A 17,493-nucleotide genomic window follows, 5' to 3' on the forward strand; every position below is an offset into this window, starting at 1 on the left:
TTGTGAACCTGCACCTGCAGGATCCAGTCGTAAATGTGACTGACCTGCTTAGGCCAGCTGCTCACATTTATACCTGTGGCTGAAACATACGCACTTACAGCCGCGTTCAGACTGCCAGCCCAAAATCCCATTTTTAGCCCATCCGGATTGAAACCGGATGGCACTTTTGTAGTCTGAACAGTCACAAATGACATGAAATACGATTTTTGCGAAAACGGATTGAAACCAAAGGGGAGGTCGTTTAAAATGGCATTTGCACAGATGAGAGCGTCTCAGTGTGAACGGCTCCAAACACACCGATGGGTTTTGAACCGTCTGTGACGTCAAGCTACGCGACGCAAGAGCCAGTGCGCCAGACCAGAGAGCGCCACTCCAGGTGCGGAGCTGTAACGTAATGGAGCAGACAGAAGAAGTAGAAAACAGCAGTCCCTGGACAGAGGAGGAAACCCATTGGCTCATCAGTCCTCATCATCGGATTTGAGAAGGAATTTGATTTGAAATCGGATTCGCCTGCAGTCTGAACGCAGCCTTTGCGCTCGGACTGTGAGTCCAGATTTTATTCTGATCTGTTTGTAAAAAGTCGATACGCTTTGCTTTCCATACAATGACATCAACCTGCTTCCACCTCCCCTTCTCCCGCCCCTCTACGCCGTCCCCACTCGTGACCATCTGGTTGTTATTACAAGCGACTTAAAATGATTCGTTTCGCAGAACGCAGTGCTGACTTGCGTTTTCCCCCCGACCTGATTTTTCTCCTGCAGACATTCCTGAGATCCCCGAGAGCATTAAGTTCTGCCGGGCTCTGGAGATCGCCGACTTCAGCGGAAACCCCCTGTCCAGGTGAGTCGGAGCATCAGCGCCGCTGAAAACGTCTCGTCGCATAAAAATTGAGCCGCGCGGTTGCGTGACAAACGTGTGTTTGCGCTGCCGCCAGTCGTTTCACGGCCTGCTTTGTGTGCACATCCTGCTAATTTGCTAGCGGCTGTTTGAACACGCGCTCCGAATGTTTGCCACTGTGTTTTTTGATCAAACAGCGTCTTGAAGAAACGCGCTCACCTGAGTCTTAGCACGCCCGTCTCAGTCGAGGATTTCAAGATGTACGATGCATTGAAATAATATTTTCTCCCCCCCCCCCCCCCCCCCATCTTCTCTCAGGTTGCCAGATGGCTTCACTCAACTCCGGGCTCTGGCTCACTTGGCCCTCAATGACGTGTCGCTGCAGACGTTGCCCAATGACATCGGAAAGTATGTCCACACTCACAAAGGTTTAAGCCAGTTGATTGAACTGATTCCCCACCGGACACCCAAACCAGTTGTCCAGCCTCCATTGGTTTTAAATTGCACTGCAGATTATTTCAGACAGGCATGGGCAAACTACGGCCCGGGGGCCATATGCGGCCGGTGAAGCTTTTTGTCCGGCCCGCCGAACTTGGAAGAAATTATATTAAATAGTAAAAAAGAAAAAAAAGACGCGTTTTAAGAGTCATTTCAATAAAGATCCACAATGTATTTTTTCTCCTATGAGGCGGCTCATCAAAACACTCCATCCATCTGCTGCAGCTCCGGCCCCCTCTGTCACTGTTTAGAGCCCATTGTGGCCCCACCAGTCAAAATGTTTGCCCAGCCCTAATTTAAGAGCACCGTCTTTGGCTCATTTAGAATTTGCCAATCGACCGCCGGCCTCGTCATTTTTTAAACGTTTGTCATTGCGACTGAGGCCGTTTGATCGGTCGACCGCATGAATTGGAAGTGTGACGATTGAACCGAGCCGTCATCCGTGTGGGCAGTGAGCCTCCTGAGCCTGTACACGAGGAGGCGGAGCAGCTCCGCAGTCCCTCTGGCCCGCCGCCGCACTCAGACAGATGGGCGAGACCCCTCAGCGTGCCAGGCAGCCCAGACGCACAGACCCTCCATCTGACTAACCAAGCTGCCTCTCCTCCTCTCTCTCCCCCTCGCCCCCCGCCCCTGTCTTCACGCTTCCTGTCTGCCTCCCCCTCTCTTGCCCCCCGTCCCCAACCTGCAGCCTCGCCAACCTGGTGACGTTGGAGCTCCGGGAGAACCTGCTCAAGTCTTTGCCCGCGTGAGTGCCGACTCTCCTCGTTGCGAAACGACAAAGCGGCAACGTTGTCAAAGCTGTTGCCCCACCCTTTGCGTAGAATTTTTTTTTTTTTTTACAAAGTTGACCTTTGACCTTAACGACATGTTTTACTTGTAATCACCGCCGTTGTGGGGAAGATTTATTTCCCTCTGTGGAAGGAAATGAGACGCTCGGTGTAATTATCCATTTCAAAAACATTTTTTGCATGTTTTACGGCACGTGAATGAACGGCATGTCTGCACACTCGACTGACTCACTGACTGTGCCATTTTTCTGCATGAATTTAGGTCGCTTTCATTCCTGGTGAAACTGGAACAGCTGGACCTCGGCAGCAATGAACTGGAAGTTTTGGTAACGTCACAATTTTGTTTTTTAGTCTCATTATGTATAATGTGGGTTATACTTTTGTGAACCCACACGGCTAAAAAAGAACAACCTATTTTGCACTGATGCCATTTTCTCATAAGTAGCAAAAAGACACCACACCCTTAGATGGCCTCATTCCGCGGAGCGCAGTGTCTCCTTGAAGTCCGGTTCCACCCACCTGATTGCAAGGAGGCTAAATTTAAAATCTGGAGATGCTCAAACAGATAAAGGAATACTGAAAATGGCACCTTAGGAGAAAAGGAAAGCGTCGTCATGCAGTCGTACCCATTTTTTACTGCATAAGCCAAGAGTAGCGTTGAGGAAATTTGCCAAGTGTATTCTTTTTAAAGAAGCCTCATTTTATCCCAACTATGAAATGAGATGATGTTACTGCTCATGGCTGACCTTCTCACTGCCTTCTCTAACCTGTGATTCTAACTGAGCTACTTCCTCTTTTTTTTCTGTAATTTTCACTTCATTCCATCCAGCCCGACACACTTGGGGCGCTTCCCAACCTGCGGGAGCTGTGGCTCGACCGTAACCAGCTGTCGTCATTACCACCAGTAAGTGCAGATTACATACACTTTGTTTTATTTTCATTGGTTTAAAAAATGTTCCCCTTGACTCTACAATAAATTAGACACTTGTGCTAAAACTCCGCTCATGTGTGTCCCACCAGGAGCTGGGGAACCTGCGGCGACTGGTTTGTCTGGATGTCTCTGAGAATCGGCTGGAGGAGCTCCCGTCGGAGCTGAACGGCCTGCTGGCTCTGACTGACCTGCTGCTCACACAGAACCTGCTGGAGGTCGTCCCCGACAGCATAGGTCAGCGCAGGACCGGGGGGGGCGGGTCGGTTGGTTTAGAGCGATAAGGATCAAACGGTGTTACACAATATGAATATTGACTCGTCACCTGACCTTTGAACGCCTCCACAGATGATTTGACATTGTTATGGATCCTTTTTAAAGGGAGAAAAATGTTACAATGTAATTGTAAGATTTCAACGTAATTGCTGTTTTAAATCCAACCTTAGTTGGAGATTATGTTAAGAGCACCACTGCCCTCTGCTGGAAGTGTGATGTCAGTGAAAAGTGGTGCATGAAAATCTGTGCAACTTAAGAAATAAAACGTTTGTCACAACTTTTAGACATTAACAGTTTTCTGTGCATCTCTGCATGTCTGGTTTTGTTTTCTAGGAAGCTTGAAGCAGCTGTCCATTCTGAAGGTGGACCAGAATCGACTGACCCTCCTGAGTGAGTCGATAGGAGAGTGCGAAAACCTCACAGAACTCGTCTTGACGGAGAACCTATTACAGGTAGAATGATGATGACGACGGCGATCGATTGGTGAAGTTTGGTGACCGCTGAGCCCGACGATAACTTTTCCCCCTTTCCTTTCAAGTCGCTTCCTCGCTCGCTGGGCAAGCTGAAGAAGCTGACCAACCTGAATGTAGACCGCAACCGTTTGGGCAACGTGCCCAAAGAGCTGGGGGGCTGCGCCAGTCTCAACGTGCTCTCGCTGCGGGACAACCGCCTCAGCAAACTCCCCGTCGAGCTCGCCGACGCCACCGAGCTGCACGTGCTGGACGTGGCGGGAAACAGGTAGCGCAGCTGCACCCCTGACGCACCCGCGCTCTTTCTGCGGCTTTCGCCTGCTCACTTTTTTCTTTTCTCCCTCGTCCAGGTTACAGAACCTGCCCTTTTCCTTGACCAACCTCAACCTGAAGGCCATGTGGCTGGCGGAGAACCAGTCCCAGCCCATGCTCAAGTTCCAGACGGAAGACGACGAGCGCACGGGGGAGAAAGTGTTGACGTGCTACCTGCTGCCCCAGCAGCCGTCGCCGAGCCTGGGTAGGAAGCACATCTGGTCGGAGGAGGCCGGCGGGATTGAAGGGAATTAGGAACGTTAAACTACACGTCATCCTCAACCAGTTTTGACGGAATCTTTTCTTCAAGCGCTCTGTCCTGCAAATACAATCCTAAAGTAGCTGCGTTTCCATGACAGTTTTTCGCAAAATAAAAGCGATATTTCTGGAAATGGAAAAAGATTTTTCCGTCTTCCAGTTTCCAAATTCTCGGGGTAATGGAAACGCAGCGAGTGACGTCTCTCCCTCTTTCTTTTTCCCTTTCAAGAAAACCTGCTGCAAAACAGCGTGGATGACAGTTGGACCGACAGCAACCTGAACCGGGTGTCGGTCATCCAGTTCCAGGAGGAGACCAAAGCTGAGGAGGACGACGAGGACGACGAGGCTGCAGCGGAACGCAGAGTGAGCGTTCGTTGGAGGTTTTGCTTTAAAAACAAGGGGACTGACCCAACTAATGACCTTATGACTGTGTCTCAGGGCCTTCAGCGCCGAGCCACGCCACACCCCAGTGAGCTGAAGGTGATGAAGAAGGTGATCGAGGAGAGGAGGAACGAAGCCTTCACATCCAGGCCCGATGGAGAAGAGTCCAATGATGCACAGGTAAATGGTGCCGGGGGGAATGTAAATGTCAGTTCTGCTGCTCTAATTCAGCAGGAAGCACATTTTTTCCACAGTTAGAGGCTGTTTAGGATTTACCGCCGTGTCTTTCCTTCCTTCTGCGATCAGGAGAAACGACTCAGCGACCTGTCCAATCAGAGCCACGACTCCCAGGTCTCCAACAGCACTCTATCGGCCAACTCCGCCGAGGACCGACGCCTGGCGCCCTCGCAGAGGGAGGACCAGGTGGATGGCAATTCAGTTCAGGAGGAGGAGCTCGATGAAATGGAAGTGGAGTACATTGAGGTGAAAGACAGTTTCAAGATCTTTTATTCTGCACTGTAGTTGAGACCGAATGGATCAAAAGATAAAAATTATTTTTTATTTTTTTTATTTTCCCCCCAGCCAACTGTGCACTTTGCCGAAGAGCCCATGATTCGGGTCCGCGACGAGTACGACGACGAGGACGGCGAGCGGAGCGACGAGGAGGAGGAAGAGAGGCCCGCCTTCCCCATGGAGAAGCAGCGCCTGATCAGGAAAGACACGCCGCACTACAAGAAGCACTTCAAGATCACCAAGCTGCCTAAGCCCGAGGCCGTGGCTGCGCTGCTGCAGGGCTTCAGCCCCGACGGCCTCGGCTCGCCCGCGCAGGCCCCCCGGGTCGAGCGGGACGAGGACGACGGCGAGGACGGCGAGCCCAGCCCGTGCAAGGCGGACGACTACCTGGACGGCCAGCACCAGGTCAACTCCAGCCAGGCCAAGGTAAATGGCACCTGTGAGACGGAATTTGAGCTAAATATTAGCTATGCATCCTGCAGGTACATACAGTATTTGATTTAATATGCAAACATTCCCCACATAGAGCACCGTGCATCTTGCATTCAGAGTGCAGCTCTTGTTCAGCACGCACCGCTGCATGCATGGAGTCGAGTCTCCATCTGTGAATCATAGTTTATTATTGACTTGATTCATCATGGCTCCGTCCCAAAGCCCAAACATCCTTGATGACAAACGCACACACACACACACACACACACACACACACACACACACACAAGTCAGCGGGGACGGTGCCGCCCACACGTTGTTTAGATTTTCTCCGTATTTCTTCTGGATGTAGCAACGTTACATTCCGCCATAGAGTGCTTACAGTGACACACTCTCAGCTGCACACCAACACATTATATGGTTCATTACATTTTCACACCCTGCTAGAGTTGAATGTCGCCGGTTGATCAAATCAGTCCCTTTTATCCTGATGATTTGATGAAAGTCTTTTTTTTTTTTTTTTAACACTGTGATATCTGTCTTCATCTCACCGAATCTGCATTATGTGTGATTACAAGTGTACCTATGACTTGATTGTCGCTGACCTCAGACCGACCAGGGCATATATTGGCAGAGCTGGAACGGAAGATCAATTGGGTCTTGTTGGAATAATAAGAAACTTATTAAATCAAAATAATTTTTTTTTCAGTTTATTTTTTTTGCAATCAATCATTTTTAAAACTATCTCGAAACAGCGAGTTGCCTGTTTTTTTTCCCCACTTCCTGGTTTGAAGCTGGAGGAGTTTTGCTCTCCGTGCCTCGACTCTGCTCTCTTCCAGTCCGCTCTCTCTCTTTTTGCGCTGTAGCTCAGCTCCTTTTGGTCTTGTCTTTCCGCCTCTGCCCGTATTTGCTTCTGGTGGCTGGGAGGAGAGGAAGGGAGGAGAAGGACGGCGTCTGCTTCAAGGCGCTCCGCTGGGCTGCCCACTGCCGGCAGCCTTGAAGCAGACGGCCGAGTGTGTGGGGGGAGTGTGTGAGAAAGTTTTGGGGGTTTTGGAGTATGAATGTAAGCTTTTTTTTAAGTTTTATTTAATCTTATTTTTTAATTTTGGCCTGACTAATCCGCATGCTTCTCGCTGGTTCCTGTCCTAACAGGGGGTGTCATTTGATCAAGTCAATAATCTGCTGATTGAACCTGCTCGAATTGAGGAGGAAGAGGTCTGTACATGCTTTTCATTCGGCCTGACTTTCTGTGTCTCCGCCCACCTCACCACCTACCCTACCCCCTCCCTCACCCCTCCACACACACACACACACACACACACACACACACACACATCCTCACTCATTCGCAGAACCTAAACAGAGGCGTCAAGGAAAGTATTTGAATCAGAGCCAATCACAAGGAACCCCCCCCCCCAGTGTTTTTGTGAGATGGCAGGTGTGGCAGAAACCTCGGCTGGACCTTCAGATGTTTCACATGACATTCAAATGGCTAATTTTGATATAAAGACTGTTGCAATTAAAGTGCAGTGGTCCAGCATGGTTTTCTGCCACAGTGCATTTCTCTCTTCTCTGCCGCTTTGCTACTTTTCTTCTCTTGTCTTCGCTCTCTCGCCCTGGAGTGAATGTGCTTCTTCCTCCAGTGGGCAAGTCTCCTTCACCAGCTTCCTCCATGTTTTATTTTTTTAATGCATAGCAGGAGACACAACTTCCAACCAGACGAGGAGCTGGAGATTGACGATGTCTTTTTTTTTCCTCGGTAGTGATAGTTTAAAATGCTATAAAGCCATTCTAGATTGCATCAGAACCCTTTTTGCTTTCCATCAGAATCGTCTAACGTACTCGGAAAAGATCTCCACCAGCTGCTCTGTTTGTTACCGTAACAGATGTTAGGAGGCACTTCGGGTGTCACAAGTCGTCTCACTGTCCCCCGAACGAAGACACTTTCCCTCTCATTTGTCTTTGGTTTGCCTCATCTTCTTCTCCCTTTGCATGGCTTTCAAGTCGACACCATGTCGAGTCAGTTCTGCTATCTTGCACATATAGCCAACAGTTTGTAATATAGATATATATATATAGATATACATATTGAGAGATATACAGAGAGCTGTAGACTAAACTGGCATTAGGCTTGGAACAGGTGACTTGTGCTGCGTTCAGGGACCTCTACCACTGGCTGTGTGCTGACTCGCGCTCCTCACTTGCAGCACGCCCTGACCATTCAGCGGCAAACGGGCGGCCTGGGCATCAGCATCGCCGGCGGCAAAGGATCGACACCGTACAAGGGAGACGACGAGGTGAGTGCTGGAGTCCGCCGTGGTTTAGGAAACCAGTACCAGTGTTAGTTTTGACAGCAAAAGTCTCTGGCAGACATTTTCATCTTGTTGTTATTCGTTGACGAAAATGTCAGTGCGCCTCGTCATCATCTCCGTTTCCTGTGAATGAATTTTTATTCAGTTATCGTCGTGTTTTTGTCTGAAAAAAAAGGTTGTTGACGACAACTATGACGACCATTTTTTTGTCACCAAAAGTAACGCTGGTCAGTACAACTGACAAGTTAATTTTTGTCTTAGGGTATCTTCATCTCCAGAGTGTCCGAGGAGGGTCCGGCTGCCATGGCTGGAGTGAAAGTGGGAGACAAACTCCTGGAGGTTTGGCGGCCGCTTCTTTTGCCCTGTCGTCTTCTTCTCTGCCCAGAGGTGTTCAATCTAAGCTCTCCTCCTCGCCGCAGGTGAACGGGGTGGACCTGCACGAGGCCGAGCACCACACGGCGGTGGAGGCGCTCCGCAGCTCCGGCGCCAGCGTCTCCATGACGGTGCTGCGGGAGCGCATGGTGGAGCCGGAGAACGCCATCACCACCACGCCGCTGCGGCCCGAGGACGACTACTTCCCGCGGGAGAGACGCAGCAGCGGCATCGCCTTCAACCTGGAGCCCGCGTCCAGCGGGCCCCTGCAGAGGCTCTCCACCTGCCTGGTGCGAAACGACAAGGGGCTGGGCTTCAGCATCGCAGGGGGGAAGGGCTCCACCCCCTACCGCACTGGAGACTCGGTGAGATGGGTCGTTCGGCGTTGTAATGCAAAGAAATTTGCGTTTCTTTGGAAGTTCACGTCATCAAAATGCATTGCTTGTTTTAATTGACAGCTTGTGTGGGTTTTAGCATTGAAAATGAACAATTAATTGAGCGTATCACCTTTTTAGATGAAGAAAATCATCACTTTTTGACAGCAGCAGCAGCAGCACATATTCTTTGGTTTTTCACCTTTGTTGCATTCATACTAAACCTCCAAGTACAGTCTGTGTAAGACTAACACTCCTAAGTGCAATGAAAAAGTTTTCCAGGAGACAAGTCACAGAAATAACCCGAGTGCCGACACGGTGGCGAAATTGGGTCACAAAGCGCTTAAAGTGGCCGCCCCAGTCGGCGGGACGTGGTCTTTTTAAACGGGGTCTATTCTAGCCGAGGCGTTTGCAGTCATCGCCAAGGAGACGGCGATATGAATAGCCAGACGTGACACCCGATAGTCCCACTGTAATCAGATGGCGAGGAGAGGTGTGTATTCAGGCCAGTGCCGTGCGTCGCAGAGCCTCGTGCAGCCCGAGGAAGAAACTCATTAGCGTCGGCAGGGTGTGACTGTAAGTTTTCTTGCCTTGTTTCGTCGTTTTTTGTTTTTTTTTAAATTGAAATAGATGCGTTAAGTCGAACGGGTTCAGTCGGCTCCTGGTCCTGGTTGCTGTGCCGTCACAGGCTGCACATGTCACATACAGCTAGCTGTTTGAAATGTGCCAGTGATGATGAAGAGATTCGGCTTATATTAAGACCGTCTGACTCACACTCGGCACACATTCCTTGCCAAAATGCACGAGTAGCCCTTCTTTGCAATGTGATTGCATTCAAGTGTGAGTCTTGTTGATCTTGAGCATTTAATCTCTCCTTTTTTCAGGGAATCTACATTTCTCGTATCGCAGAAGGGGGAGCGGCACACCGAGACAGCACGCTGCGAGTGGGAGACCGGGTCATCTCTGTAAGTTCACCCTGCTGGGATCCAAACTCTCTCCTGAGCTCTGCAGATTCGCTTGCCTGAAACCGGTTGGGTTCTTTCTTTCATCACATGGATCCTGTTCAGTTGGATCTCTTCCTTTCATTCCAGCTCTGTTTTAACGCTGTCATAGATCTAACATATTGCATTCTGAGGTTCACTGACTGTGTGTTTCTTTAGCGCAGAAGTCGTGCTCACTGGTGTTAGAATTGTTCCCAGAATCATTCTCTTCTCTCTTTTCCTGAGCAGTTTTTCAGCCTTTTTCTCTCTTCGTCGCCTCTCTGTCAGTCTTGCCCTTCTCTCTTAATGCACGTCCCAGCCTGCTTGGTGGTGGTGGTGGTGGTGGTGGTGGCTCTGGTGTTCGGGGTCGTGTTGGCTGCTCCCACTTGCCCTCCCTCACACACTAGACCACTGCTGTGTGTGTGTGTGTGTGTCTTACCACAACGGAGGGCACAGTGGCCTAGCAGCCAATGGTAAAAGCTGATACTGTCGGGTCAGCGCTGACCTCTGCTTGTCATTTATGACCAGGATGTAGGAACGCAACCTTTCTTTGCCTTTGTTGACTTAAAACAAACAATTTGACCGAGCGTCTTCTGATTTTAAGTAAAGAAAGGCAAAAGAGGTTTGAAACATGGACATTTGGGGATCAGTGTCTTTGCTCGGTCCAGGTCAGTCGACCACCTAAAGTGCAAGAGAAGCAGCTCTTCTGTTCAAAACCCACTTGACTTTGCTTCAGCATGTTTCCTGTCTGGATTTGGTGTCGGGCTCCTCTTTAAATAACACTACTTACTTACTTTGTGCTCTCACTCGCTCTCTTGTGAATCAAATAACAGAATGAGATCAGAGACCAGCACTAGACACGATGTCTACGTACAGTATATAAATACTACCAGTCAAAAGTTTGGACCCACCCCATGAAGTTAATGTCTTTTCTTTCATTCTCATGACTATTGACGTTGCAGTTTCTCACTGAAGGCATCAGAACTACACACATGGAATTATAGAGGAAACAATAAAAGTGTAAAACAACTCCAACATGTTTTATATCTAAATTCTTCAAAAGAGCCACCTTTCAGAAAAAACATATTGAAAGTTTTGATTACATATTTTGCTCATATATTTGATGTCTTCAGTATCTATCTGCAGTGCAGAAAGTTGGAAAGATAAAAAAAAATTGCATGAGAAGATGTGCCCGAATGTTTGACTGGTAGTACATACATACATACATATATATATATATATATATATTTGTATTTAATGTTAGCGGTCAGCCGCTGTCGTTGGGAGCTTCTCGGTGGGCTGACACCCCCCTCCGCCGTTGGTTCTGCTGTCGATCCAGATCAATGGTGTAGACATGACAGAGGCCAGACATGACCAGGCAGTAGCGCTCCTTACCGGCACCTCCCCCACCATCTCCCTCCTGGTGGAGCGAGACCCCCGAGCGCCGGCCGGCTCCCCGGGTCAGTCCCGAGCTCGGGCCCACTCCCCTCCGCCGCCGGCGCCCTCGGAGTCGCCGGACCAGGACGAGGAGGGCGTCAACCACCTCGGCCAGATGCAGGACCAGTACCCCATCGAGGTACGGCCTGTTGCGTGGCTTTACTGCTTTCATTGAAATATCACAAAGGTCATTTATCAAACGTGTTTGGTCATCACGCCCCTTGTTGTGTTCTTAATGCTGTCAAGTTCCAAAGACGATGGTGTATGGTATGAAGGCTTGGTCTCATAAAGAAGTAGTCAATAGCCAAGTGTAACTTTAGTCCCCAGCTTCCCAGCTATGACTAGAGTTAGCGTGTTAGAGGGGTTTAGACGATGTAGATATGAACATTTCAAAAGGAATGCTTTGCCAAAATGTATTGTTTTTTTTTTTTTAAACTCTCTGCCCAACAGGAAGTGACCCTGGTAAAGTCAGGCGGTCCTCTCGGACTGAGCATCGTGGGAGGCAGTGATCATGCAAGTCACCCGTTCGGCGTCAACGAACCCGGCGTTTTCATCTCAAAGGTAAAACCCTGCAGAGTCCCAAATATTTTTTTTTTCCTCTGTAAAAATCATTTACGTTCCAGTTCTATGGTACGACAACAAAGAGAAATGAACAAAACAGGAAGTCGCACACAAAAATAAAAATATTCCTGTCACAGTTCTTTGCTAAATTCCTCAGTTCTCTTCTGTATCAGCAAATTGTTTCCTTTGCTCTGCTGCTCCAAGTAGGACACTTAAATCTTTGTTTTGCACAGCTCGGCCTGTCGCTACTGTCATCGCGTGTCCAGTTTCTCCGCGTCACATCTGTCCTCTCATACCACCACCTGCTTGTGGGGAAACGACATGACACGACGCGGCCTCTCTCGCCAACAGGTGATCCCTCACGGCCTCGCCTGCCAGAGCGGGCTGCGCGTGGGCGACCGCATCCTGGAGGTGAACGCCATCGACCTACGGCACGCCACGCACCAGGAGGCCGTGCGATCCCTGCTAGCCAACAAGCAGGAGATCCGCATGCTGGTGCGGAGGGACCCCTCGCCGCCTGGGATGCAGGTCAGGCCCTCGAATCGACACACACACACACACACACGCGCGCCAAAAGGAAATGCACACCGCGGCTTTGCTGACCGTTTGTGTGTATCTGTGTGTGTGTGTGTGTGTGTTTCATTGCAGGAAATTGTCATCAACAAACAGCCTGGGGAGAAGCTGGGGATCAGTATCCGCGGGGGAGCCAAGGGACACGCAGGAAACCCGTTTGACCCCACAGATGAAGGAATCTTCATTTCCAAGGTTCTTGATACGCTTCCTCTATGAACAGTGTGTTTTTTTTTCCTCCGACATGGTGTCAAAGTTTAAGCTCAGATTGTCTTTTTAAGTTGGACCAGCGGTTCTCACCTGGTGGACTCTCAGGATCCACATTTTTCCCTTATAATTAAGTCGCGACTCATATTTATTCCACAAAAATGAAACCGCCAGCCCACTTTGTCGTGTCTGGTAAATAAATTCTTGAAATTATTGAAGTGAATTGAATTCTCTTTCACCCCCCCCACCAAGCCGTGGCCCAATCAAAACAGCTCCGTGACCCGCCTTTGGGCCGCGAACCACTAGTTGACAAACACTTGAGTATTTGAATGCGTTTCACCTTGGTCGGTCATGTGACGTTTACGATGCGGCGCCGATTCCAGGTGAGCTCGACCGGCGCGGCGGCCAGAGACGGCAGGCTGCAGGTGGGCCTGCGCATCCTGGAGGTGAACAACCACAGCCTGCTGGGCATGACGCACACCGAGGCCGTGCGCGTGCTGCGTGCTGTGGGAGACTCCCTGGGAATGCTGGTGTGCGACGGCTTCGACCCGGGAACAGTCACCACCGTGGAGGTGAGAGAAGATTCAGATCGAGAGGGACAGAATACACACTATTAGCACATTATTTCAAGTGTAATAAGCTATGTATAAGCATTGTAAATATTATGTCCACCATTACCCATTTTGACAAAGGGATTCTAGTTTTGATAAGCATCAAAACTATATTATATATATATGCTATACATTTGAATGTTGTACGCTCTTAGTACCATACTGCCTATACAATCTATTAACACTATAATATATTATACACACTAATACCATATATTATAGTGGTATTACATATAATAATATCACCTCTAGATATGATTTAGAGATTTATTAATGAAATCAACAAGACTGTGTGATCGTTCCAAACTTTTCCAACGTGATCTTTCCCTCTGGACGCACGCAGGCTTCTCCGGGCGTCATCGCCAACCCGTTCGCTGCGGGCATCGTGCGCAAGAACAGCATGGAGAGCATCTCCTCCATCGACCGAGACCTGAGCCCGGAGGAGATCGACATCATGCAGAAGGTGCAAGACGCGGTGCAACGCAGCACTCTAAGCAACAGACCATAATATCCTGCCCCCCCCCCCCCCCTCCCCAAACTAGAGCCAGAGGGATGGGAGTCAGGGGGGGCTGATTGTTCTGACGAAGCATAAAGGAGCCATTCAGCGCGGGTCGGCATGCGAGCCGCCATTCACCCGGCCGGCATACCGGTGATGAGTTTGGTGATTTTGTTGTTAAGTCAGTGCGTGAATCAGATGTTTGCTCAGCGATTCTCTCACACGGCCGCTTTGCCTCGGCAGCAGTTTGGCGTCAGCAGCTCGGATTCCCGACAACAGCCGAGCTTGACCCATCCCAAACGCGTGCGGCGCCGCTCGTGCCGATCGTTTTTTAGCGACCGGGGTGGTCCAGAAAGTGCCAGCGCAGTTGTTTATGATTGGGGTATTTCTTTTTTTTCTTTTTTTACCGGACTTTTAGAAAGAGCGCTCGTGCCACAGGAATGTAACGACGTGTCGGAATCCCCCCCCCCCCCAACGACGAGTCACAGAATTTTGTTTTTTGTCATCGGCGTTGATGATCAGCGATTGTCGTTTTCAGGAGTCTGAGATGGTCAGAGAGACGTCGCAGTGGGAACGAGAAGAGATGGAGAAAGTGGTGAGTGAAGCGACCTGGAGCTCATGTGGCTGGGGAGGGGGCGGGGCCAAAAGTCTCTGCAAGCTCTAGAAATCGGCAGCCGGTCAGCGAGACTGTTGGAGACGAGACGCATCTCAAATTTTTATTCGTTTGAGCTCTCAAAATAAACAAGTAAATCAATATATGAAGCCAAGTACGTGTCGGCGTGGCGCTGTGGAGGCGGGGCCTCTCTCTGACGGAGTGAATGCAGCTTCTCCTTTGCATCCTTGGCCAGCCTTGTGTGTGTTTGACAGAGCGACTCCTGCGACGGCCCCACCTGGCATGCTTCTGCTGCTCCCGTAGCCCATGAATAGACTGCATTCTAATGTGTGTGGACTCTATCCTTTTCTCCCCCGCCCCCCTTCCTCTGTTTCTCACTCGACTCTCTTTGACCTTCCCCTGTGTACTTGGTGCGGTTCGCCATCATCCAATCATCTCATCTCCATCCCACTTCTCCTCCGCTCTCCCTTTTCCCCCCCACTTCTTCTTCCTCTTCTTCTTCCTCTCCGGCCCTGTAACACCTCTGTAACTCTCTCCCATTCACCTGCCATTGCATCACCGTGTGGCTGCGTGCGCTCGGGTGTCTTCCCCACTCTGCTCTCCTCCTCATCCTTCCTCGTCCTCCCCTTCCTCTCTTGGTGAAGGAGCGTATGCGCTTGGAGCGAGAAGAGGCAACTCGCCTGCTCGAAGAGGAAACCGAGGTGAGACTCTCCTCGTCGGCAGGTCCGCAGGACACCTGCGTGTACGGGAGAGGAGTAGGGCCACAAGAAGAGAACAAAAGTTTCCAATTTGAGAATAAAGTTGAAATTTCGAGATTAAAGTTGACAAAATAAGATGGAATTTTGTGAGTAAAATCGACATTTTGCAATAAGTGCATTCCGGTTTCACCAGTTTCCTGATTACTGTGGTGGAACCTTGTGGGATACACCTGTTTTTTGCAGTGTACTTTTAACTGTGGGTAACTGGGTTAATCCACCATCCATCCGGTCTACTCGTCAATTTCCACTTTTTTCGCGTTGGCTTTATTCAATTTTTTTTTTGTCCTTTTAACATTGACCTTTTTAACGAAATTTTTATCTTTATTCATGAAATTTCATCTTAAAACTTGGAATGAAAACTTAAGCAAAAATCCCCTCCCTGTAATATTTTTTTCTCTTCTCGTGGCCCTAATCCTCTTTCTTACTGCTTCAGGGGCTCGCAGGGTAAAAAAGGAAACGGAAGTGAAACCACAAGCGAGCCTGATTCAAGATACTTCAGACTAGTCGTGTTTACCAGCAGAGGGTCAAATGCCACATGGAAACTGTCAGTTCTAGCTGGTAGTTTATTTGCACTTGGCATGACACACCAGGACTGTTTAATACTAACAGCTAACTGACTCTTACATGCTAAAAGTTCCTGGGAATAATCAGGATGAAAAATGTTTTAAAGAATAAAAAATGCTTGAAGACCAGAGCTTGCTGGTCAGGATCAGGACACTGCACTGGTAAAGAGGAAAGATATCTCAAGTTTGATTTATTGTTTAGGCTTTCAGCAAATAAGTTCCTATAACATTCCTACAGGTGTCTCCCTGCCCCACGCCCAGCCCCCCTTTTCTCACCTCTGTCTTTTTCATTCTCCTAGAACATTGGCACCGCACCCCTGAAGCTGGACTACAAAACCCTGGCCGCCCTGCCCACCACCAGTCTGCAGAAGGTCAACAGGGTAAGACTCTCCTAATGTTGTGAATGACTTGACATGTGCTGTGGGAGGGAACTGGTAAGTGAAACTACTTGGAGTAGTTTCTGCTTTTTTAAACCTGGTTGGCCCTGCTGGCTCAGAATAGATCCACTGCTGGAAGCCCCGTTTTTACATTCTGGGAAACCTGGTGCTCCACCAGCCAACGATCTGGAATGTCAACCTCCGGCCGAGCCACTAAATCTCAAGGCAACAGGCCACCCGGAAGAGCTTTTTATGGACTGAAGAAACGGCCTGAAGAAGGAGGACGAGTGAAGGATTCAACCAGAGCGGCTTCAACTTAAAGAACAAAATCAAATCCCCAAAAAAAAACAAATACAGCAAAAGGAGCTTTGATTGAAGCCGAATATGAAGGATGGCCGACTGTCCTGATTCTAAAGCGAGCGTGTATGACAGAGGGGAAGGGAACAGCTGCCTGCTATCAAACAGTCTGGGCTCGGTGGTATTTTAAACCTGCATCTGGCCCGGAATTGGATGGAGCCGCCGGGGTGGGTGTGGCACCAGACCGGGGTAAGGAGGGAGGGAGGGAGGGAGAGAGGGAGAGAGGGTGTCATGTTGGAGGAACCCTCAAGTGTGTCACTTTCCAAAGTCCTCAGCGGAGTAATTTTCAGCATTTCATTTTCTTCCTTCAGGTAGTGTATTTTTATTTTCTCATCTCACCTTTTCTTTCCTTTTTGTTTCACAATTCATACTTTATTGACCTGTTTCATTTCAATCCCGTTAGCCTGAGAAAAGTACTTGTGGTATATTTTCCATTCAGGATGTAGTACGTATGTGACACACCTAGACCTTCATGCCTAGACCTTAGCTGTACCTGTGGCTTGTTAGTGGCTTTTATTTTTCTCTGAGACCTAAAGTCGGTGAGCACATTCTGTCAGATGTGAGGATTCAGCACGTGTCACTCTGTCTCCTTCTTCACCACGTGGACCCTTTGACTGCAATCCTCTAAGTCACTGCCCCCGGCATCATAGACGGTTGTTGCTTTTGGAACATATAATTGTTGTGGGCTATTTTAGCTTCTTTTTATTAGCATCATCTTATGGAATGGCGCTGTTCTTTGTTGTTTTTTTCTGACATGAAATATTAGAAATCTAATCCCAAGCGTGATTTAAGAAGAACAGGCTGCTTAAAAGTTGCTCTCTGCTTTGTTTGTTTTATTTTATTCATGAAACGAGAGGAGCTTGGGGAACCGCCGAGTGAAACGCTGCCCTTCCCTTTTCCCAGCATGGCCGAGTGAATGTTGCCGGCATGCTGACTGGCCTCACAACAAACCGCCCCCAGCTGTCCCCGGCAGCCAAAAGGCCACTGGCTCACATTCCATCCCACTGACCCCCAAACACTCCACCGACTCTTGTAGTCAGCATGTAGCGACACACATTACTGCCTCGCATTGTCGTATTCTTAGTGGGGGCTATTTTGATAAAGGGCTGATAGGTGGAGGTCACATGTTCCAAATCACGAGGTCACGCGGCTTCCAGTTAGAGTTAACATTCTGAACGCGGGGTCCCTGGGATCGTGGTAATTCCACTCTGA

The 17,493-nt window shown here is 49.2% G+C and overlaps 1 protein-coding gene across 18 annotated transcripts in view; it reads left to right on the plus strand.

Moving 5' to 3' along the window:
- The window catches only part of scrib (scribble planar cell polarity protein), a 48,572-nt gene that overhangs the window by 16,858 nt on the left and 14,221 nt on the right, over positions 1 to 17,493 (plus strand). For 14 of the 18 annotated variants that reach the window (XM_076047690.1, XM_076047694.1, XM_076047698.1 and 11 more), the window contains exons 3-29: positions 762 to 840; positions 1,156 to 1,245; positions 2,024 to 2,080; positions 2,386 to 2,449; positions 2,953 to 3,027; positions 3,144 to 3,288; positions 3,661 to 3,779; positions 3,866 to 4,065; positions 4,148 to 4,314; positions 4,597 to 4,730; positions 4,806 to 4,928; positions 5,055 to 5,231; positions 5,331 to 5,687; positions 6,846 to 6,908; positions 7,901 to 7,990; positions 8,267 to 8,344; positions 8,425 to 8,742; positions 9,636 to 9,716; positions 11,071 to 11,307; positions 11,619 to 11,729; positions 12,081 to 12,257; positions 12,378 to 12,494; positions 12,890 to 13,078; positions 13,461 to 13,580; positions 14,152 to 14,208; positions 14,871 to 14,927; positions 15,847 to 15,927. In XM_076047690.1, coding sequence (XP_075903805.1) covers positions 762 to 840; positions 1,156 to 1,245; positions 2,024 to 2,080; positions 2,386 to 2,449; positions 2,953 to 3,027; positions 3,144 to 3,288; positions 3,661 to 3,779; positions 3,866 to 4,065; positions 4,148 to 4,314; positions 4,597 to 4,730; positions 4,806 to 4,928; positions 5,055 to 5,231; positions 5,331 to 5,687; positions 6,846 to 6,908; positions 7,901 to 7,990; positions 8,267 to 8,344; positions 8,425 to 8,742; positions 9,636 to 9,716; positions 11,071 to 11,307; positions 11,619 to 11,729; positions 12,081 to 12,257; positions 12,378 to 12,494; positions 12,890 to 13,078; positions 13,461 to 13,580; positions 14,152 to 14,208; positions 14,871 to 14,927; positions 15,847 to 15,927 — 3,563 coding nt within the window. The remainder of the gene's footprint in view (positions 1 to 761; positions 841 to 1,155; positions 1,246 to 2,023; positions 2,081 to 2,385; positions 2,450 to 2,952; positions 3,028 to 3,143; positions 3,289 to 3,660; positions 3,780 to 3,865; positions 4,066 to 4,147; positions 4,315 to 4,596; positions 4,731 to 4,805; positions 4,929 to 5,054; positions 5,232 to 5,330; positions 5,688 to 6,845; positions 6,909 to 7,900; positions 7,991 to 8,266; positions 8,345 to 8,424; positions 8,743 to 9,635; positions 9,717 to 11,070; positions 11,308 to 11,618; positions 11,730 to 12,080; positions 12,258 to 12,377; positions 12,495 to 12,889; positions 13,079 to 13,460; positions 13,581 to 14,151; positions 14,209 to 14,870; positions 14,928 to 15,846; positions 15,928 to 17,493) is intronic. The other 4 variants (XM_076047692.1, XM_076047704.1, XM_076047706.1 and 1 more) reach the window with 2 other exon arrangements.

Source organism: Nelusetta ayraudi, unplaced genomic scaffold (assembly GCF_046127955.1).
Source record: "Nelusetta ayraudi isolate G7.1 ecotype Tasmania unplaced genomic scaffold, CSIRO-AGI_Nayr_v1 ptg000094l, whole genome shotgun sequence".
NCBI lineage: Eukaryota > Metazoa > Chordata > Actinopteri > Tetraodontiformes > Monacanthidae > Nelusetta > Nelusetta ayraudi.